This window comes from Telmatherina bonti (genome assembly GCF_933228915.1).
Source record: "Telmatherina bonti genome assembly, chromosome: 2".
In the NCBI taxonomy this organism is placed as follows: Eukaryota; Metazoa; Chordata; class Actinopteri; order Atheriniformes; family Telmatherinidae; genus Telmatherina; species Telmatherina bonti.
In genome coordinates this window covers 20,213,242-20,237,385 of record NC_136620.1, presented here as the reverse complement: position 1 = coordinate 20,237,385, position 24,144 = coordinate 20,213,242, and the positions used below count along the sequence as shown (strand labels likewise).

The 24,144-nt window shown below is 38.5% G+C and overlaps 2 protein-coding genes across 2 annotated transcripts; both read left to right on the top strand.

Moving 5' to 3' along the window:
• The first annotated feature begins 6,621 nt into the window (after window positions 1-6,621).
• Window positions 6,622-16,923, top strand: znf143b (zinc finger protein 143b). Its single transcript, XM_079250372.1, has 15 exons — window positions 6,622-6,690; window positions 7,994-8,106; window positions 8,812-9,000; window positions 9,161-9,241; window positions 9,553-9,749; window positions 10,127-10,195; window positions 10,281-10,397; window positions 10,579-10,654; window positions 10,811-10,936; window positions 11,486-11,665; window positions 11,887-12,114; window positions 12,268-12,413; window positions 12,915-13,067; window positions 13,926-14,054; window positions 16,685-16,923. The coding sequence occupies exons 2-15, from the start codon at window positions 8,001-8,003 to the stop codon at window positions 16,766-16,768; spliced, it is 1,881 nt and encodes a 626-aa protein (XP_079106498.1). The 5' UTR covers window positions 6,622-6,690; window positions 7,994-8,000; the 3' UTR covers window positions 16,769-16,923.
• A 1,470-nt stretch (window positions 16,924-18,393) lies between these two features.
• On the top strand, window positions 18,394-23,921 carry wee1 (WEE1 G2 checkpoint kinase; the record flags this gene model as incomplete). The annotated part of the gene is made up of 10 exons (XM_079260957.1): window positions 18,394-18,882; window positions 19,475-19,689; window positions 20,091-20,157; window positions 20,481-20,653; window positions 20,874-21,142; window positions 21,236-21,325; window positions 21,432-21,517; window positions 21,604-21,774; window positions 23,106-23,251; window positions 23,765-23,921. 10 exons carry the CDS (start codon window positions 18,394-18,396, stop codon window positions 23,919-23,921), a joined length of 1,863 nt encoding a protein of 620 aa, XP_079117083.1.
• Between the last annotated feature and the right edge of the window lie 223 nt (window positions 23,922-24,144).

The window sequence follows — 24,144 nt, the reverse complement described above, 5'->3', positions numbered from 1 at the left end:
ATGATATTTTGAGCCTCTGTAGAGGACAGATTATTAGAATTATGGTTTTAAAAGTTCTTATCTCCTGCTTCGAAGTGTCTGGAATGAGAACACCTACAAAGGACATCATAACCCCCTGCAGGAGATTGTCACTCTGGGGTCCTACATCAAGACTGAGATAATAGTTTTCCCAGATGGGGTTGGGGGAAGGAAAGTATATAAGGGGGAAAGTTAGCTGAATGTTATTGTCCACTGGCTGGGGTTACTTGGTCTGTGTGAGCTTCTTGCAGCAAGTAAAACTTTTGTACCTTCTCACTGCTGTTTATTTATAGTGTTGTGGGGGTTTTTTTTTCACCAAACGTTGCAGGTTTTCTATGTTTTTATTGTTGTGAAGCCCTTTGTGACCTTGTGTCTATGAAAAGCGCTATATAAATAAAGTTTATCTTATCACTGATCTGTGTGTCTGTCGTTCATTGAGAGATTTTTGTCTCTAACACTTTTGGCCCTCTTCTTTGGTAAATTTGTTCAAATCAAAGTCAAACAACAGCCGACGAGCTCTTCCACATTCTGGACATGTTTCTGTCAACCCGAGCAGTAACACTCACATGCCTGATGGTGATGATGATGGTGATACAACATACAAGTGGAGTTAAATAAACTAAGAATCTACAAGAAGTCATAAATTCAAAGCAAAAACACTTTCAGCGTGATGAGATTCATATCTTACCTGTCACTGAATGGCTTTTTGGCAAACTGCACTTGCTCCCTCATGGTTGTTCCAAACACCAGCATCTCTTTATCGGTGTCAATAACACACTGCAAGACAAGCACAATCCAAAGAATCATAAAACTACATGCCAAGAAGCGTAATGTCCAGTGGAACATCTAAATTCTGCAAACCAATGATAGAAGTAGAAAAGGAAATGGCTGACCTTAAGTGACTTCAAAGTCTTGGTTCCCAGGGAAACAAGTGGTTGATTGATTTCTGCAAATAAAATTAATTGACAAAACAGAGGTTCTTAAGGCATGGTTTGAAATGTCTGCGTATTTATAAAGTAGAGGGCTATTTTCCTTACCCACGATAAGAAATGAAGTCATTATTCTGAGTTGTCCGATGGTCAGGCTGAGCTCTGTAATCTGGCCGTAGATGCAGAGATTTGGCTGATACGGAAAAGCATCTGCCTCCAGTTTGTTCTCTTCCACCAGTTCTTTCAAACTTGAAGAAGAAGAAAATTAGTCAAGTGTTTGTTCTGGATATTAGTTGATTATGAGAATTTGAAGCCATCTAACCCTAATCTCTCTACGGTCAGTAAGGACATCAGGTTCAGCTTGCAGCCCGTGTTGATCAGAACTTTCACCTCCTGCCCAAAACACTGTAAATGCACAGAGGAGGACAGGACAGAATTAACGGAGCAGCAGAACACAAAGAAAATATGGTTAAATGGTTGACAGGATATTTTAGAAATATTTCTATTGCTGCTGGAAATGTGTGTAATGCTAGAACTATTTCCATCAATAAATAAAACCTTAATTCCATAAGAGTGATGGTAATGTGTAAAATGTAAGCAAATATAAAATGGAGTGGTTTTGCAAATGATGTATTTTATCCCTTTCATGGTTACATTAAATTGGAAAAAAATCCACATTTTTAAGTACACTATTTTATCGCTACAGACATATGCAATGATTGTTTTTTGTTTATCAGTGATATTTTGAATTATATTATTATTTAATTTTATTTCATGTACTCTATAAAACATGTATAAAATAATATATAACCATAATTATGTAAATATTTGATAAAATAAAACTTTAACATTTTCTTTTCCTATTTATCAGGAAGGCAAACTTGTGTAATTATAATATCTGTATTTATGTTCACTTATATATTTATTTATTTATTCTTCAGTGAGTGGTAATGTTTAGGATAACTCACTAACATCCACCAAAGTAGTTAATTTACAAATATATCACCCTCATTCGTGAATATGCAAAACAAAAAAAAACAAAAAAAAAGCTTGTAAATAGGTGTCCACTATAGTGATCAGTGACACGATGCATGAAAGAGTTAATCCCAACAGAACTTAAACAACATATCAATTGATGGCACAATCATTTCACAACTTCATGGAAAATACTCACTTTGAGCTTGATGGCAGCAACACATCTTAAAACAGTGGCAACAAAAGGCTGGAAAAGACATTTTCACAAATCAGCATTTCACAACTAATAGGGTACCTGGGAACATGTCAGTAACATGACTGGGCATAAAGACAGAACTTCTCGCACGTAATGATGGGCAGAATATCAACCTGTCTGCAATAAACTGCATCAAAAATTGTGGAACAATTTCAGAAAATGTTCTTTAAAATAAAATGATAAAAGAATCTATGCAATACTGCTCAACATTCAGGAAATATGGAGGAATATTAAAAGTTAAAAGGATCTTCAGGCCATCTGGCAGCTAAAAGTCACATGGTTCTAAAGTGAAAACCACTGCACAGGCTTGGGGAAACTTCCAGAAATTTCTGTCAGTGAACACAACCCATTGTACAATCTATAAACACAAGTTAAAGCCATAAGAGAGAAGAAGAAGCCACATGAAAATGATCCAGCAACCTCGCTGTCTTTTCTGATTCAAAATTGTCTGAGGCAAAGTGCAAAACTGACTCTCATGAGTGGGAAATACTCTTCTGGAGATCAAGGACACAGACGGACTATCCAGCATGTTATTTGTGGACAGTTCAAAAGCTAGCATCTCTGGTGATAAGGGGTTACATGAGTAACTTACATCTGTGAAGGCTCAAGCAATACTGAAAAGTTATCTGCTGCCATTCAGACATCTCTTTCAGGGAAAATTATATTTCAGACAATCAATGCTATGGCATCCATCATTACAACATGGCTTCAGAGGAGACAAGAGAAGAGTCCAGGTACTGAACTGGTCTGTCTGGACTCCAGACCTTTCGACAATAGAAAGCATTTAATCTCAAACATAAACCTGGAACAAGGTTTTTTAAGTTGTTGGTGCCATCAGCTTCTAAATAAGCTGATATTTTCTCAGTTTAACATCAGATATGTTGTTTGTGTTCTGTAAGGAACAAAATCCGGGTTTAATATATATATATATATAGATAGATAGATAGATATATAGATAGATAGATAGATAGATGGATAGATAGATTACACTGTTCCATCTTATTCAGAAATAGGTATTTCCCACTCTTTTGTTGCAGTAAAAGCTTATCTTCTCCTCACTTTGCTGGCCACATGGATTAGGTCTTGCTCCTCTTCGTCCACATCCTCTTTTGTACTTAGATTACAACTCAGAAGCAGACCCTCATGAGGGTTTGCTGTTGATCCACACATGTTCATCCTATTCCGGGATAGCTTGGCCTCCAGCAGCCGCTTCTGGAGAATATTGTGTGGCTGCTGCAGGAGAGATAAAATAACAGAGACACAGATGCAGATTAATTCTGATCCTGCAGCTGTATGAAATCAGTTATTCCCAAGAAATACACTGACACCATCTTCTTTGGCCTACCTATAAAATCATATGTAGGCCATTTCACTGCATTATTACATAACCTAAAAACATCTGAACAATAAACAGACAAAATTATGCAAAATAAGGTGCATGGATGGATTTGATTGGTTAATATAAGTAAGTAAAAAAAATGAAATAATAATAATAATAAAAAGAAAGCAAAGAAAAGGCTGTGAAGCACACCCCCTGTTTCGATGTCCCCAGTTTCTTCAATCCATCTAGAGGCAGCAGATCCGCTGAGTCTCTGTGGAGGAACCGGATCGCTTGTTTCAGCCTCCTCTGCTGCCTCAAAGCCGCAGCATCCAGACCTTCCGAGTCCTCCATCCGCATGCCTCTGACCACCAAGTCCTGAACCTGTTCTCTACCTGCAACCGGCGCGAGGAATCCCTGAAGCATTACGTCAGAAAGAAAAGGGGAGACTCCTTCATCGTGACAGCAGAGGAGACGTCAAGTTAAATAAAAGAAAAAACACTTCCGGTCTGAGATTTCTAAACAGTCTCCATCAATGGAGAAAGTAATCGCGACTTTTGCCATTCCCTTAAATATGGTAGAGCAGCCTTGTTGTTATAATGTAATGAATTGTCTAACTTTATTCCATTGCGTTGTCACAACGAGAAAGTTTAAACAAAAAATATTTTTAATATAATTTTCTGTCATGAAATGAATCTACATTTACACTTTGTTTCAATGCAGAGAGGAAATCGACCCCCTGTAAGTATGTTGTAATTATTTGGGATACAATAAGTAATTTGTAAATACAATTTATACAGACAGTATTTTCTAAAGTTTACTTGGATTTTCTGACACTCATTAATGAAAAGAAATTAAATAAAATCAGATGAGTGATGGATTTTTTTGCATGTGCATTCGATCCTTTTTTATAGATACAGTACCAGTCAAAAGTTTGGACACACCTCCTCACACAGTGGTTTTTCTTCATTTTTTCATTTTCTTAATTGCAGAGTACAACTAAATACATCCACACTATGAAGGAACATATGTGGAATTATGTAGTAAACAAAAAAGTGGTAAATAAACCAGAATATGTTTTATATTTTAGATTCTTCAAAGTAACCACCTTTTGCTTTGGTGACAGCTTGGCACACTCATGACATTTTCTCAATCATTTTCATAAGGCAGTCACCTGGAATGGTTTGTCATTAACAGGACTACCTTGTCAAGAGCTCATTTCTGGGATTTCTTTCCTTCTTAATGTGTTTGAGACCATTGGTTGTGATGTGCAGAGGCATGGTTGCTACAAAGGTCTATACAGTGGTTTCACTCTGTTGGGCCTTTGTTATAATCCATATTATGGCAAGAACCACTTAACTAAGTCAAGAGAAATGACAGTACATCATTACTTTAAGACATGTTGGTCAGTCTATCAGGAAAATTTCAAGAAGTTTGAAGGTATTCTCTAGTGTAGTTACAAAGACCATGAGGACCTCCTCAGGACAGGAAGACCAAGAGTTACCTCAGCTGCATAGGATAAGTTCATCAGTCACCAATCTCAGAAACCGCAAATAAACAGCACCTGAGATAAGAGCATACAGAAATGCTTCACAGAATTCAAGAAAGTGATGCATTTCAACATCAACTGTTCAAAGAAGACTGCCTAAATTGGGCCTCCATATTCAAATTGCTGTAAAGAAGCCACTTCTGAGAAAGAAAAATAAGAATAGGAGACTAATTTGGGCCAAGATCACAGCAGGAATGACCTTATATCAGTGGAAATCTGTGCTCTGGTCTGATGAATTCAAATTTGAGATTTTTAGTTACACTCACCATGTTTTTGTGAGATGCAGTAAAGGTGAGCAGATGGTTCCTAGATGTGTGGTTCCCACGGTGAAGCATGCAGGAGGAGACGTGGTATGGTATGGTATATGGTTCTTTGCTAGTGAAACAGTTTATTAATTAGTCAACATCCAAAGAACACTTAACCAGCATGGCTACCACAGCATTCTTCAGCGACATACCATCCTATCTGGCTTGCACTTAGTGGGACCATCATTTGTATTTCAAGAGGGCAATGATCCCAAACACACCTCCAGACTGTGTAGACGATGTTTGACCAAGAAACAGAATGATGTGAGTGCTGCATAAGACAACTTGGCTTCCACAATCGCTTGACCCTAACTCACTTGAAATGGTTTGGGACGTTTTGGACCAAACAGTGAAGGCAAAGCATCTAACAAGTGCTCAACACCTCCAGGAACTCATTTGAGACTATAAGCCATTCCAAGTGACTGCCTTATGAAGCTGATTGAGAAAATGTCATGAGTGTGCCAAGCTGTAATCAAAGCTGGTTTATTTACCACTTTTTTGTTTACTAAATAATTCCACACGTGTTCCTTCATAGTGTGGATGTATTTAGTTGTACTCTGCAATTATGAAAATAGGAGAAAAAAAAAGAAGAAAAACCAGAGTGAGGAGGTGTGTCCAAACTTTTGACTGGTGCTGTATCATATATCATGATACAGCATCTCTTTCAATTTCTGACCACCTTAAAACAGACAAAAAAAAAAAAAAAAAAAAAAAAATCGGATTCCACTTAAAAATGAATATGCTTTAATAAAGAAAATAACATAACAGAGTTAATCATATGTGATTTGTGTAGTTTATAAAGTCAAGTGTCAGCTTGACGCCAGGTCGAGCACTGCATTGCCCACATTCCCCTTTTTTTTCCCACACGACCTTGTTTTCAACATGGATGCCGAAAAACCTCCTCTCACTTTGCTGTTTACGACGCTACATGAGCATTGTGGTTGCATCTTGTGGCACATTAACGCTCGAAATATATACTGTCGATTGGTCCTGGACTTACTTTAAATCTCAAATATTTATTTTACACAACGATGCTGCGCATTTACGGTCAAAACCCAGAGACAATACGAAAACCGACGCGGAATGGCGTCTGTCAGGGGCCCGGAAAGCTGAATAAGAACTACCAACGCTCGAAAGAACATGATGGACACAGGGCTTGACCAATAGAAATAAGGTTGATGGCTCTTTAACCAATAGTAGTTCACTGAATAAATAATAGGCGGGACCGTATTGAGGAAATTGTGCTGACATACATGTTCCCAGTGTGTGAACGATACTGGTCGTTTCCTGCACTGTTGCATGGTGGTCGAACAGGAGGAATTGTTGGAAATTTTTCGGAGGTTAGTATATAAATTGGTTTTTACCCAGTGTGCATTATTCCCACAGCCATCTCCGCCGTGAGTGGGAGTGACAGGCTGCGGCTGGATTTGAGTTGTAGAATCGAAAAACTCCGTCAAATGACAAAAATAAAAAAAAACGGATATCCTCTGAGCCAAAAATGCTTATATCATTAATTAGCTCATGGATTCCTCCTTCTTGTTTCGTTGCAGCGTTGCTAGTTAGTCGACCCCGGCTACTAGTAGCTTCTAGTTAGCCTCTCGCTGTCAGTTTGTGTCCGTTAAACCACCGCATGACAGTTACAGACAACTGAAACCTTGGTAACCATAAACTACCAGAAACGGTTTGATCTCAACCGTTAAGAAGTGGCGACGGCAACACTTATTTAGCAGCGCTGTTAGCATCACGGCTAGCTCGCTTACAGCGCTGTGAAAAGTTGCTTCTGCGGCTGTAGCGGTGAAGTCTGAACATTAGGCGCTTAATATGCTAACATGAGCAGTTGTGTTTCATTAGATAAAATTCTGCACATTTTTATAAAGAATAGCTGCTGAATGGGAAGTATTGCAAGTCATAGCTGCTGTGCATGGTAGCTAACAAGTTAATAAATACTATTTTCAGATTAACAATTGCCAAAAAACAGATAAGCTGTTAAAGGCTGATTAAAACCTTCTGGTAATGGGCAGTGAACTGGATGTGAAACCAACGCATCACTCAGGACTAATACCTTTACAAATATAGGGGATGTAATGAAAAGATCCAGCATTTAATTGATCAAATTACTAGGTAAGACCCAGGTTTTATAGGTCTTTAGACCTTAAATGTAACTTCATTGTTACAGTTTAATTTAAAATGTGTTGCACAGTTTACGGTTAACACCAAGGTGTGTCAGACCATGGAAAATCAGACCCTGAAAGAGGCTACTTTTTTCAGAATATAGTTTGAAATGGAGATTAACACATTCAATTGTCATTTTATGACACAAACATTTAATGATTAGTAGGGTATGTATACATACCCAGGCATATGCTGGGTTTATGAGTGCATTAGGTACATGATCATATCTGCTCTTGATTTATTTGATAACAGATGTAAAGCACCATGTACATGAAAACTAGCACCAATATAAACCTTTATGAGCTATAAAGATTAACAGTATTAATGACCTGGGGAAAAAGAGAAAAGTGTATATTTTGGATCAACAGGGTAAGTTAAATGTTTGTAAGATTGATTTTCAATGCTTTTGCTGGTGTGTGTTGAACTGTGGGTTTAAGCGTAAGGTTAAATCTCTTGTATCTGTCCCTGCAGCTAAAGCATGCTCTTAGCTCAGATAAACCGGGACTCCCAGGGAATGTCGGAGTTTCATGATGCAGATGGGCAGCCTGTTACACTCTGTCTGACAGAGGCAGTGACAGTGGCAGGTGAGTTCCCTAACTCCAGCTTATTATTGTCATATCACAGTTTACTGACAGCTTTTGTTGATCAATGCAAGTATAAGCTGTTTTGATAGATCAAATCAAAATCAGCTTTATTTGTCATGTAACCAGCGTCCCAGCACAATGTAATTATTTCAGTACAACCCATCCAAGATTTAAACAACATACATGTGACATAAACAGGGTCAGGCAGATGGTGGCAGCACCCACAAAAGCAGCACACCTTTTATGCAGAATGAGGAAAAGATTACACAAGGGAGGATTGGTGGGTGGTAAAAAGAAAAAGAAATATCTCTACACTTCACCTCAAAGTGGGGAAGGATAAAGATAGAACAAGAAGGTTACTGTTAGCCAAAAGAGACAGTTATTTCACACAAAGAGCCTGAATTGAAATGGGTAGTCTTCAGAAACTAAAGAGTTTTTTTTTTTTGAAGATGGACTGTCTACAGAGAAAACAAAAATCTAAATTCATTTTAATAGTTACACTTTTACTTTGCAGTAGTTGCTCTTAATAAATGTCAATCTTTGGTTATTTTACTTAATCATCCCAATCCTCTCAAATATCTATTCCTTCATTTAACTTTGTGAAAGTTGGGGAAATAACATCATGATTCTGCATACAGAACAACTTGACCTTTGCACCCATTAAGCCAACAGTTAAAGTGTTGTCTTTATCAAATATTTTCCCAGATGGTGATCAGATGGAGAGCATGGACACAGTGAGCCTGCAGGCCGTTACGCTTGCAGATGGTTCCACAGCATATATCCAGCATGACTCCAAAGCTTCCTTTTCAGATGGGCAGATCATGGATGGTCAGGTGATCCAGCTGGAGGATGGCTCTGCTGCCTATGTTCAGCATGTATCCATGCCTAAAGCAGGTATGAGATAACCCTGGCTCTATGTTGGTTGTAGGAGAATAAAAAGTTGGAAGTTAGAAGAATTTGTGCGCTGTGTGAAATATTTGTTAAATTTAACTGAATCAATAAGATTACAAATGCACACTTTGTGAGGTAGAAATGACTTAAATATGTTTTGTAGCAGGGGACAGTTTACAGCTTGAAGATGGGCAGGCTGTTCAGTTAGAAGATGGAACAACTGCATATATTCACACACCCAAAGGTAAATGTTTAACCACTAAAACTAAGTTTGTCCAATGATTTTAGCTTAATGTCATCTCTTGAGATCTGTTTTCAACTTCCTGTACAAAAAATGAGTTTCTGTAACATTTCTGGACTATGCTAACTATAGACCCTTATCTTCAATTATAAATCCAACTGTAAATGCATTAACAGTTTAAAGATCATAGGAACAAAAATGTGATAATAGTAGTCAGGAATATTGTAGATTCATTCACATTTTAGAACTATTTGATTTTTATTTGAAGTTGTTGGGCTCAAGCTTTTTTTTTTTTTTCCCTCATTTTTATGCAGATACATATGACCACAGTGGCTTGCAAGAGGTCCAGTTGGAGGATGGTAGCACTGCCTACATCCAGCACACAGTGCACATGCCTCAGTCCAACACCATCCTTGCCATTCAGGCTGATGGCACCATTGCTGACCTCCAGGCCGAGGCCACGGCCATCGACCCAGAAACCATTAGTGTATTAGAACAGTACAGCACAAAGGTAAATATACTCTGTTATATTGATATGGCTGCAAATTTGTTCACTTGTTGCATTTTTTTTATTATTTGATATATCTTTTTTATAACATCTGTAAAGTCATGGGTAAGTATGTTCAAATTTCCTGTCATATAGAAAATCCTGCTTTTTATTTTTTACTAAATAATTTTTAACTAAATCATCTAATTGCCATCAGTCATTGTTAGTAAATGGACGATCCAGATTTTAATCTTTTGTCTAATTATTATTTGTCATGCTCAACGGATGATTTCCAGATAAACATATGTAGATGTAAAAACAAAGATACATTTCAATTGGTCTGGAATTTTCTCATTATTCCAGCTGATTTATAAAAAGATTGTTTTTCTTTTTTCTCTTAGGTGGAGAATGTAGAAAGCTCCTTGGGGTCCTTTGGCAGAGTAGAAGCTGACAACGGTGTCCACATGAGGGTATCAAATCTTTTTATTTCATTTTATGTTTTAAGTTTTCACCTGGGTTTCCAGATTCAAACTAAATTATACATTCATCTATTAGATTGTGTTACAGGGTCAAGACAACAGGCCAGCAAGAGTGTCAAATGTGGGAGAAAAGTCTTTCCGCTGTGATTATGAAGGCTGTGGGAAACTCTACACCACTGCCCACCACCTCAAGGTAAGTGTGGATGTGTCCACACAATGTGTGTAAATCAAGATGAATAGATGTGTGAATAAGGTTTGATACTTTGCTTTTAGCTTCCTATGTCTGAAGCTGTTTTCCTGTAATCTTGCTTTTATGTTTTCAGCAGCAATTATGCATTTTCTGTCATAAAGCTAAACCGTTTTGTGTGCGGCAGGTACATGAGCGTTCACATACCGGAGACAAACCCTACGCCTGTGATTATCGTGGCTGTGGGAAAAAGTTTGCAACAGGTAGTTGAATGTGTCGTGTTTATGATTTTGACGCTTCCTACAGTCCATATTATTTTTATATTAATTATCTTTATATAATGATCGTTGTGAAGCTACGTGTCATACATTTACCATCAAAATAAAATTGCAGTGACATTAAAAATTCTGGCATTTCAGGGTATGGTCTGAAGAGTCATTCCCGAACGCACACAGGAGAGAAGCCATATAGATGCCAGGAAATGAACTGCTGCAAATCATTCAAAACTTCTGGAGACCTTCAAAAGCACACAAGGACTCACACAGGTATCAATCTTCACCCAGAACCTCACTGACCCGCCGTTTAAACTGTGTGTGTTATACTGCGCTTGGAACAAGGGGTGACAACAATTTACCACTGTTGCTGACTGAAACCTGTCCTCGAGGCTTTTAATTTCATACAAAAGATCCTTTTTGAAGAGTGTGCAGTTTTGAAAGTGTGACATTTTGGTCAAAACTAACAGTCTCGAGTCACAAAGCAACAGCTTTTGAAACAACACAGAATGTGTTGGAAGCAACCGGATTGGCTAGGCTGTTGTTTTTTAACAGCTATCTAAGTGCTGGAGGGTCACAAGCAACATAATGCCACACTGCAGCTGTTTTTATTTAAAATTAAATACAAACTTGTAAACATTTACAGACTCATGTTTAAGGCAAAAACATTCAATATTGTACAGTAATAATAGCATCTAATTTTTCACTTGAAATTGTCACAATGAGTATTTAATGTTTTAATGGAGCACTGCACATAAATTTAAAGCTGCATCTCATCTCATGTATCTCATGTTAATTACATCTCATGTTCTTTTTTTGCAGGAGAAAAGCCTTTTAAATGCCCAGTTGAAGGCTGCGGCAGGTCATTTACCACCTCGAACATCCGCAAAGTTCACATCCGAACACACACTGGAGAGCGGCCATATTACTGCTCTGAGCCTAGCTGTGGACGGTCATTTGCTAGTGCTACCAATTACAAGAATCATATGAGGATTCACACTGGTGGGTTTCTTTTTATAGATCATTGTTTTTGCTTCTACAGGCTACCTCTTATGACTCAGCTGAATTTAGCACCCATGAAGCCCTTCACAGTTTTAATCCTGTATGCTGCAAATAGTAATTTTCAAGTTTTTGTACATGCTAAATACAAAGTAAAGTTTTGAAATAGCTTTTCATACCTTTAATAGGTAAAACTCTGTATAAATGATTTTGTGTCTTTCCAGGAGAAAAACCATATGTATGCACTGTGCCTGGGTGTGAAAAGCGTTTCACAGAATACTCCAGCCTTTATAAACACCATGTGGTTCATACACCCTGCAAACCTTACAACTGCAACCATTGTGGGAAAACCTACAAGCAGATCTCAACGCTTGCTATGCACAAACGCACAGCACACAATGACACAGAGCCCATCGAGGAAGAGCAGGAGGCTTATTTTGAACCCCCAACAGGTCAGTGAGATGAATAAATATCTAAAAAAAAAAATTCTTTTATGACACAGGATGTAACATGTATAAAATTTAATTAAACTTCCACTCAAGCAATATTTATAATCAAGTAAGCGATAAATCAGTATCCAATTAATAATTGATTTAATCTTTCAGATGCAATTGATGATCCAAATGCGAGTTACACATCAACTGTGGTTGAAGCAGATGACTCTGGCTCAGAGCAGATACCTACAGAGACCTCTGACATGGTCGCTCAGCAGCACGTTGCCTTGGTAACTCAGGAGGATGGCACACAACAGGTATAAACTAAAAGTAGAAATGTTAAGTGTGTAACAACCTCATAGTTCAATTACTTTAATCCAGTAAATTCAATTTCTAGGTTGTAAACGCTTTGTGCATGTGTTTTTATAATAACTTTGCAGAGGTTTTCTGCACAATCCTGCAGATTTTCAATATATCCCTGCGCCAACACACCTGACTCTAAATGAATGAGTCATAGTGCAGAACATCGGAGGCTGCTGGATCTTTTTTATTTGAGTCAGGTGTGTTAGAGCAGGCATATATTGAAAACCTGCAGGAATACCAGCCCTCCAGGACCTACTTGGAGCACCCCTATGTGAAACATACAAAATAACTTGGATTTTTATTTTTACCTTTTTGTTTTTATATTCTGTATAGATTATCTATAAATTACTTCATTTTTAAGAGTATTACCTTTGATTTAATGATTGTTAGGATTTTTTTTAAATGATTGAATGTGAAACCGAATATTTTCACCTCCTTATTCTGTTTCATATCAGGTCAGTATCTCTGAAGCAGACTTACAAGCCATGGGTGGCACTATCACCATGGTAACACAAGAAGGAACAACCATAACTATCCCAGCCCATGAACTAGCAGCGCAAGGTGCTCACTCAGTTACCATGGTAGCAACAGACGGCTCAGATGAACAGGTAAACAAGTGTTGTAGCTCTCAGTAATCTGTTCAAAAGCTATTTCTACAACAATGTGGATTGCTTATTTTGATTCATCCTTGTTAATCAAACTAAATTAAGAAAGACGAGACCAGACTGTAACTTAAAAAGACACAATCTGGATAATTAGTTACACCACAACAGTCTATAGGCAGTTGTTTGTTTCTGTGCGGTTTGTTGAACCTTTAACCTCTCATTAGTTGGAACCAGTTTTCTGGTGAACATCAAACATAGTTCCTGCTTGATTTGTGATTCTACATTGATGCCATCACTTTACTTGGTTGTTTTCCACAAGGCAGTAGGCATTTAGAATAAACATACACATACTGATGTGACTGTGATTCCACACATCAGCCTGTTTACTCCTATTTTAAAATCTTCAGTTCATTATTTTGCTGTTTTAGAAAGTAAAAAAGGATGAACAAGTGGATTATTCAACCAACAAACACATATACTAGACAGTCTATTTGGTAGCAGCTAGTCAGTGTAGCATAACCTGTCTGTCTTTCTCATGAACTGGTGAAAAAAAAGTTTCAAACATGAAACTCATTAAATACATTGTCAGTAATTTTTAGTTGGTTCCCTTTTCCCTCTCAAATTTCAGCCATATATTTGTAAAGGAAATAATGTACTTAGGTGACAAAACAAGTAACTAGTGTGGTCAGAGCGGCAGATAGGAAGTTGCCTTAAAGTCTGTTCACATTTGGTTTCTTGTTTTAACACCAGAAACCTGCAGACATCTTTTGTATACAATTTGCTACAGCTCTTCTCAGATGTGGAATATAAACAAATCATGGCTTCATTTATGTAGAAAAAATTTCTTTTTGTCATCCTCAGGTAGCTATCATGACACCTGACATGGCCTCATTCCAAACTGTGGAGGAAGCAAACTACACCCAAGAGCAGGACGATATTCATCCTGTCACGTTATTGGCCACCTCTAATGGCACTCACATTGCTGTGCAGGTTAGTAGACCAGCACCATGCCAGGTAATTAACTAACAGGCGATTCTTCTCTTTTAATCAGCTTGCTGCTTGTAAGGAAGATGACTGAAAACATTTGTTTATGTAAAGTAATAAAATTGCAGGAGCGATTTTACGCAACATCTACAAAAAAAAACTAAAAACTTGGAACAGGATTATTAACAGGATCCAGGTTGCTGCACTTGATTGGTTCAGGTTGTATCTGATGAATTCTAGTGTATGTCATGATGGTTCTACCACGTATGAAGGTTAATTATGGAGTTCCATGGGGATCCCTGACCAGTGTTACACTCTCACCTTTTAGAAAAGAAGAAAACAAACATTCTTACTACTTTATATTGATTTTGCACGGCTTTATTTGTCCATGAACCATCAGGAAACCAGTGGGCTACTGAGTCTAAGCTTGTCTTTGAGCTAAAGAGGTATGAATAGTTGTTGTAGTAGTTTTCTACTTTTAACACTCTGGGGACGCCAGCATCGTCGGCGATGCCAGGGACCATGTTGTGTTTAATCGAGCATAGCTTTCGAACCATAAAAGATAGAAACTTACTCCCCCCCCCCCCCCCCCCCCCTTAATCGGGAGACTTCGGGCTTTCAGACGGTAGTGCCGGCATCACTGTAGCCCATTCATAGGTGATACAGTGTTGTGTCAAAATAGGTGTTCCAATCAGAGCCTTTGTCTTTGGCGCATGACAAGTGTTTGTCCAATCAGAGCCGATGATGCCTCAGGAAACGCCTCCAAACAGTGTCAATCACTATACATCAGTATCATTAGCAGTCGGAGAGCTGCCTTTTTTATTTACAAGGCCGATAAATTATGAAAACAACAGCTTTTACACACACATACTATGCGTAATTGCTCAAACATTTGCATTACTCAAGTAGTTTATTTCAACATAAATGACACGACAGCGTCGTAACAGATGTATAACTTGGTAACAGATGCAGTGTGTGCAGCTGACAGTGATCTCGGAAAGCTGTGGAGCTTCAGTACCTTTAGTCATGCTTCGGAATTATAATACTCTTTATTTCAAGCAAAGGAGTCTCATTTACATAGCAGTTTATGATATTTCAATTCAAAATAAAAATAAAAAAAACTAAACAAAGTATAGGACATTATGGGGCATTGAAAGGTGGTGTTTATTAGCATTTAAACCAAAAAAAAAGTCAGACAAGGTTTATTTGTCTAAAATACCCTTGGTCCCCAGAGGGTTAAACCCAACAAAACTAAGATCATAGTTTTTGACTGCCTCACAGTCACTACATACATGCACACTAATGCTCAATGGCATTACCCTGACTTCCAGTTGTAAGGTAAAGAACCTTACAGTAGGCTTATCTATCTGTGAGATATTATGAAAATTAGGAAGACATCCCAAAGCGATGCAGACAAACTAGCACTCACATTCATAACATCAGACTGAATGACTGTAATGTGATTTTTTTTATCTGGGTGTTGAAATAACTTCTGTTGAAGTACTTTAGTTAAGCCAAAATGTTCCAGCCAAGAACACTTGACTGGTGCAATGCTAACCTCTCTTAGCTCTCACAAAATTTTACCATAAACTTTAAGATCCTCCTTATCAGTAAAGTATAACTTTAGCCAACTTTAAATAGCTTATTGTTCCCAAAACCCCACCAGACATTTTTGCTCTCAGAATGTGGATCCCTAAAATTGTCAGGTCTTGAGTAGGTGGCAGCACTTTCATCAATCAGACCCCTTTCTGCTGGTTTCAGCTGCCAGTCTGGGGATGAAACATTAAAACCCAACTTTCTCAGTTCATTTGAAGAAGATTAGATAAAGATACTATTTACTTGGTTTTGGTCATGAATTATAATTCCTGAGAGGACTTAACAGGAGTTTCGATACTGGCTTTGGTTTCAGTCAGGGCTAAGGGTAGTGACTTATCTTACTAGATAATCCCCTTTCCAGGTCCCACCCTGCTTAACTATTTGCTGAAATTCTTAAATGTTGCCTTGTTAGGTGGGGTTCAGGTTTGGAGGGGACTGGTCAGGTGGAATCAGTTGGGGATTAAAGTAACCTTAATCCTCTTAACATGTTAGTTTTCATGTAATCCAAACTCATGATAACCACCAACCTTGTTCTGCAGCACTCTGATAGCCATTTACAGTTGTAGTTTCCTTTCTTTTTGTCGCACCAAAACTTATCACAGAAATCAAGGAGATATGAGTGGAATTTTCCATATCAGTTTACTGTTTCTGGTAAAATATAAACATGCATTTTCTTTGCATCATATATTAAATTGAATACTTGTGTATGGATTCAATTATGATGTAGTTTAGCTAAATATTATGCTATTACATGAAATTTATACTGTTGTTTTAGATCATGATTGGATCAAAGTTTCAGGTTATTTTTTCATTCTTGAAAACTGACAGTGTCACATTAATTTAAAAAGAAACAACTACTTTCTAGTCCATCTTTTATACTACAAGAGTGTAATCCAATAAATGCAGCCATCTGTAATGCAATCAGTAGCTTAATCTGCATTATAAAATAGTGGCAGAATAGTTTGATTTAATCAGAAATTGAGCGACAGTGATAATCATGCCAGTGTTTGCGTTATTTACCTTTTCTTTCTTCTCTGTAGCTTAGTGATCAGCCATCGCTGGAGGAAGCCATAAGAATAGCATCAAGAATACAGCAAGGAGAGTCTCCAGGCCTGGATGATTGACAGGCTGAATGATGGACATTTGAGATCATGACCATTTCAGATGAAGTTTATTAATTGGAGCAATCATGTGTCTTCCACCTTTTTTCAACAGCTGAACTTAGCTTTTATGTGTACATAAAATTTTGATAATTGGGAGTTCTGCTTTGCTATTTTGTTCCTCACCTGAAAAGATGGGAGTGGGGGAAAATGTGTTGTAACGTTTATGGTGCACAATGCACAGTTCAGTGTACAGTTACTGCTGTTTCTAAATAAAGAAAAAAATGGTATGACTATATTGTACTCTAAATATCTGTATACCTGTTAAACTTTTGCCTTTGCCTTGTGGGAAATGCAAAGGATTTCATAGTGGAAAAAGAGTTTTCTATTTTCATGTTTGGCAGGTCACTGATATAATCTAGAAATTATAACACCAAACCCAAGAGGGAAGAATACAAGATGAGTGCAGGGATGGAATATACTTCATGTTCTAGTGACATAACGCTAACATCTGATGTAAGCCCCTTAGTTTGTGAAACAAGTAGATGATTAATTTAGTTACTATTCCATGACAGTCTCACTGTCTGCCCAAATATACAACTTTCACTTCTTTCTGTTTCTTTCTGTAGTTTATCACATAGTACAGACACATTTTGAATACATCTGCCATCGACTGTGTCCAGACTGAAAAGAATGGGGGAAAAAAAATTGATTATTGATACTGACATTTTTATTTATATTTAGATAAAATTAAGTGCTTTATCGGCCCTGACGCAATCGAGAGATCTATCTGTCTAGTAGAAAGTGTTTTGTTGTAATGGTACTTTTTTTATTTATTTTTTTTTCAATTCCACAGCGTTCGTCGCAGCACATAACAACCGGCATATACAACAGTGAACAACATGAGCTTTTTTCTTTGGTCTTGTTTTACAGCGACTTCTTTGATAATGCCGCCTTAATAAAGGGCCCATTGTCTCGTAGATAATGTAATTGTCTGACTCCAGTCCGGTCCCTGAGTTGTGAGAGCAACACGTTCGCGCCAGATTGTTGCGCTGTCGTCCATGACGTCATTCCTCCTGAAACCACTCTGGAACGCCCATCTTTCAAAATTTCGAAACGAACTCTGATTGGTTGCGCCTTTCCACGTGATCAACGGTCGCGGGAAGTGCTATGCCACGCGCCTGATAGGAAGAAACTCAGTACTTGAGTCATTCGAACTTTTTGTAAACATTGCCTAGGTTTTATTGTGGGAAGACGTGCTTCTTAGTCATTCAACCATCAAGACGACGGTGACGGATATTGATATTCAACAGGACCGAGGTCTAATCTTATTCTTTTTAGCTTATTAACAACTGAAGACGTTGTTTTCTGGCGTGAGTACAAGCTAGTCCGTGGTCATTTCTCAGCGTTAATGGGCGTGTTGAAATTAATAGTCGGGTTTTCGTTTAAAAATCACACAATCTGAATTTGAGCGGTGAGGAGTAGTTTTCACTAACTTTTTTTTTTTTTATTAATACCTTTTCTTAAAGGTAAAAAGGACTTGCCTTTTTTTCTTTTTAAAGAAAAAAATCCTCTGCTGCCCCTGAATTGGGGGTCCAACCGCGTGATTTTTTTTTCCTGTCGACAAACCCGGGGTTTAAATCCTGAAAATGTCAAGTTACATTCGCCATCGACACGGATCCCCGTCTCCAAAAAGTCAACCAATTCGTCAGAAACTACAATTCACATCCAGTGATGGAGAGGACGAGCCCATTGAGGACGTGAATAACAGCACCGGGGGAGAGTCTGGCTTCACCGAAATGGATTCCCCGATGCAAGCGCGACGGGACCACGCCGACAAACGCCTGGAAGGGAGCAGCAGTCCTCTGAATCAGTCCGGGGGGGACGACGATGTAGAACTGTGGGATGAGGAAAGTTTTGGTTCACCGTCTCATCTGCGGTCACCGAGCAGTGTTATTTTTGCCAACTGTTCACCGTCGCCGAGGAAAGGCTCTCGGTTGTACGGAGGCTCACCTGAGCGGAGCTGCATCCAAGACGACGGGGAAGGATCCAGCTCTCCCATCCCAGACTGCCCTGACACACCTCCACACAAAACTTTCAGAAAACTCAGACTTTTTGACACACCACACACACCAAAGGTTGGTGTCTGTTTATTGATGATACAACGTACGCATGTAAATCTGTCCGTAGGAAATAAATGGCAGGATTTTATATTTGAAATGCTTCAAATATAAAAGCAGAAGCACATAGGTGCTTCTGCAGAAACATATTCATGAAACGTGGATATTTTCTCCTCCAAAGGCCTCAAAGCACTTGATCAGGCTTATATTTTTACAATAGTTTGATTGATTTGTTTTGCAAGTTGATGACATGGGTTATAAGTCAGTCTTACTGTCTGCTTTTTTAAAATCCCGTTGATAGTTTTACAGTGTCTGTTAAGGACCCGGTGACCCACTTACTGTACATCTGTACCTGTTGCATAATGCTTTCACTGTACGTGGACACCCCCCTCATCTGTGCCTGGAGTTTTGTGTCCAGACTTGTCTCTGTAATCCACGTTGAAGACAGCAAACATTTTATGCACACAGTTTTTATTTTTTTTCTAAACTTCAAGCTATATAATGTTTTATATGCAAAGCTTTTTCTGGTATATTTTTAAATTGAGAAGTTGGTTCTTGTTATTTCTTGCCTCAGTGATAATACCAGACATGTGAAATTGTCTTTATACAGAGTTTGCTGTCCAGAGCCAGAACCTCCGGCCCAGGATCCTCCAGCAGGAGAGTCGCTCTGTTCAAGAATGTGGAGTCCCCAGGAAAGTCAAGCACAGACAGCAGCAGGCGACCCCGTATACCTCTGGTCAACTTTAACCCCTTTACCCCTGACTCCCTCCTCATCCAGTCTGCCACACAACAGAGAAACAACAGAAAGCGAGCACACTGGAATGAGTATGTTTCTCATCTGTTTTCTGCTTGCAAGAATTATGGTATTTGCTCAGGCTTGATGTCACATTATACCTTTATGTTTGGCTTCTGCAAGTTTCTGTGGGAGTGAATCAGCTGGAGTCAATGTTTTCTTATCTGATTGTTCCTAAATGCAACAAAAAAGAGGAAAAGGGAGGCTTCATCACACATTGTAGAGCAGAGTTGAACAACTGTACCTGCTAACTTTAACATAGATCAAAGCCACTGTTAAAACAACCGCTTTCGTTGATGTCATTGTGTAAGATTAGGGGAGTTTGGCTGGCAACCACATGGTTACAAGTGAACTCTGCCATGTGCTTGTGAAGTTCTCAGTGCTGCCCTCTGCTGTACAGAATCCTAACAAACAAAACTTTGCTGTATTTCAGCTCTTGTGGAGAAGACATGGAAGCAAGTGATGGTGAAGGAGAGGATGAAGTACTCCCACCCTCTAAGGTAACTAAACACGTGTGATTTAGATTAACTACATGTGTGAACATGTTTTCAACAGCATGAAGTTTTGCAAACTGATTCTGCTGTAAAGGGGATTTACATGTGGAAGCATACTAAAACACTCATGTTGCACAACACTAGCTCTTGTTTTTAAGATCAAACCAGAGAAGTTGAATTTGCACAATGTGTCAATTCATATGCAAATCGCATGAAACCATTTCCTAAGAAAACCGGTTGGTTTCTGTGTTATGCTAATGTTGGAAAAACAAGTTTATGCTAGCTGTAAAAAAGATGTCTGTGTTCAACTTGTAACTGTCTACTTTTAGAGGATCACCATGATGGAAAGCAACATGATGTCCCGCTACACCTCTGAGTTTCTTGAGCTGGAGAAAATAGGGTCTGGAGAGTTTGGTGCCGTATTCAAGTGTGTGAAAAGACTCGACGGCTGTATTTATGCTATTAAAAGGTCAAAGAAGCCTCTGGCAGGATCCGTAGATGAGTGAGTACATAATCAAATCATGATCAGAAAAGATGTGGTTTCTCTGTAAAGTTTGGATCCAGTTTTCTGATTGTAATAGAAAATGAAGCATAAATGCTATGTTTTGTTCAGTAAGTAAGTTATTTACTATAAAGACTTAAGACAAACGAAGCCCCTCCCCTCTTTTTAAAAAGTGTTCCTCAGATGTTTCTTAATAAAGAGTATGTCCCTTTCCTTACAGACAAAATGCCTTACGGGAGGTGTATGCCCACGCTGTGCTGGGCCAGCATCCCCACGTGGTGCGGTACTACTCAGCCTGGGCTGAGGACGACCATATGCTCATCCAGAACGAGTACTGCAATGGTGGTACACTGTCAGATGTCATCACAGAAAACTACAGACGACTCAGCTACTTATCTGAGCTGGAGCTGAAAGATCTGCTGCTTCAAGTCGCACGAGGACTCAAGTACATCCACTCGACTTCATTGGTACACATGGACATCAAACCCAGTGAGTAATTATTCATAGAAAATACTCATTTTAGTTCATGGTTTTGTAATGGGTTATTAATGTTTTTTTTTCTTGAATTAATTTATTTTCCAGGCAACATCTTCATTTCACGGAAATCAGTAGCGAGCTGTGATGAATGTGATGAGGATGACGGGCTGACAACAAGTGTTGTTTACAAAATTGGTAATGAGAACCCACGTTCGAACATTAGCCTGTGTTTTCTTCATTTTATGATTTTAAGTAAGATGAAATTCCTAAATTTAAATTTTCTGTTTTTGGTCCTTTTCAGGTGATCTTGGTCATGTGACTAAAGTGAACAATCCACAGGTTGAGGAGGGTGACAGCAGATATTTGGCCAATGAAGTTCTACAAGAGGTTAGTAGTCCTCAAAAACAATAACTTTTCACATTTCATGGTCAGAAGAGTTTCATACAAGGCCTTTAATCCTGCCGCTCTTTTAGGACTACAGTAACTTGACAAAGGCAGACATCTTTGCCTTGGCTCTGACTGTCGTCAGCGCCTCAGGGGCAGAACCTTTACCGACCAATGGAGAAAAGTGGCATGAAATCAGACAGGGCAAACTGCCTGCCATCCCACAAGTGCTTTCTCCAGAATTCCTCAGCCTGCTCAAGGTAATGATCAGCAGCTCATATGTTTGTTTTGAGGTTGAACAGTGTTGTCATGACTTTGATGTGTTCCCTGTCAGAACCTGGCAGCATTCCTGTGATTATTTTTGGATGACTTATTTGACTCTCTTCAAAAGCACACTGATATTTTCTCAGGCAATCTCCTGCTGCTTTGTGCAGTTTTCATTTAGTGTCGGGCTGCAACTAACGATTGTTTCAATAGTTGACTAATATGTAAATAATTTTTTCGATTAGTCATGATTATTTATGTCACACCCACCATCTCTGCTCCCAGTTTACGCAGCTTTTTTTTTTTTTTTTTTTAGAGGTTCCAGTATGTTTTACCCCACTCTCTTCGTTTGCATCAATGAATGTCACCCTGATTTTTAGACAGTCACAACATAATATCCATTAGTAAGTTGAAAGAATGACTCTTGAACCAGTTGAATATTAAATTTAAGCTTAACAGCTTAATACTAACTTATTTTGAAACATACAAACTTAGCTATAGTATCATATCCAAGCTGGACAGAATTTGCCTCAAATATAAAATATTTTAAAATGTTAGTTTTTGTGGAATTACATCAAAATATTATTTACATTATTTACATCTTGAAAAAGTCTGTTTTGTTAGGTAAACAACACAATATTAGTCAGTAATGTTAATTTACCCATCCTGAATGTTGAAAACCATGACTCCGGATTGCTTTAGTTTAAGGTGCTCTTGCATGACTGTCGTGTTGCCGTGGTACGCCAACTCTGCATTGCAGACCACACATTTTACCTGTTTGACACTTTGTTTATTGTTAAATATTTACAAACTTTGGAAATGCGAGGCCTGACCCTGTCATCACTGCCCCCGGCACTTCCCGTGGTGCTTTGCATCATTTGCTTGGAGTTAAGAGTTCTTATACTGTCTGAACAACCGTGGTTGGTAAATGGCGTTAAGTTGCCTGGCGCAGTGTTTTTATTAGCAAAGCCGTTACAGGCGTTTATAACACAACATGTTGACAATTATATTTATTGTCCATGAATTTTTATTGTCGCTGTTGTCGACTTTGACGACTAATCTTTGCAGCCTTAATTTAGTGAAGTTTGTTATAAATGTTTTTAATAAAGCATTTTGACTTAATTGTGAAGACACAAAAACATCAGAGATCAAGTTCTGGCCAATATATCTCTGTTAAATCAAAGTAAAGCGAGTTGATCTTGTTTTGGGGAGGCTGAGGTGCCTTCTACTTTATTCTATTATACAACTTATTATCTCATTTTTCCATCCTGATTAGATAGCTGTTACTTACCTGATTTAATCACTTTTTTTTTTTTCTTTCCCCCAGCTGATGATCCACCCAGACCCAACAAGACGACCATCAGCCTCCGACCTCATCAAACACCCGGTGCTTCTTACTGCTGCCAGAATGAGTGCAGACCAACTCAGAGTGGAGCTCAACGCAGAGAAGTTCAAGAATGCCTTGCTCCAAAAGTAAGAACCACATAAACATGGAGATTTGGTGCTGAGGCCGCTTGGGTTAGATGAAGTTTTCACATAATTGATGATATTAGATCACAAATGTCATGTATGGCTGACATCAAAGATGCTTTAACTTCTCATCTTTTGCATTAATCATTTGGAACATACATAAAAAGCTCTGTGCATCCAATTGGGGGACTTTTATTGTCTTGTGTTCTGCTTTAATGATTAGAGAAATCCAACTAGATAAGTCTGAGGTAGCTGCAATTGTGGTTCTAGAGGCTGCTGCTATTTTATATCATTATGAATTATTTGAACTATTTACTGTGAGACAACAACAACAACCAGGCCCTAGACTCTAGTTTAAATGGTGCTTTAGGAAAAAAAATATTTTAAAAAACCTAAACTGGTTGTCAGTGTAGAAGCAGAAATGTTTGTGCTTAAGTTCATTTTGGTTTCTGCTCCAGTGCTGAACTGTTCAGATGTTCTTTATAATAATTGTTTCTCCTGCTTCATCATCTCCAGAGAGCTGAAGAAAGCCCAGCTGGCTCGAGCAGCAGCAGAAGAAAAGGTTTTGTCCACTGACAGGATCCTCACCCGGTCCACAGTCCAGTCAAACCCTCGAACCTCCAGGCTAATTGGAAAGAAGATGAATCGATCCGTCAGCCTTACAATCTACTGAGACTTTACTCTGACAGGAAGCTGAACAGAAAGGCTCATGGACCTTTTAAAGCAGACCAGCTCAGCTGACCTGGTCTGGTGGGGTTTTTTTGTTGTTTTTTTTAAAATCCCGTCAGTCTGGTTTTCGGGATCTTCTGTATAACCAGAGCTGTAGACTGTTGCTACACTGAACTGGAAGTTCTTATAGACTTTTTGTCTAGTTCAGCCCTTTTACTGATGGGCTT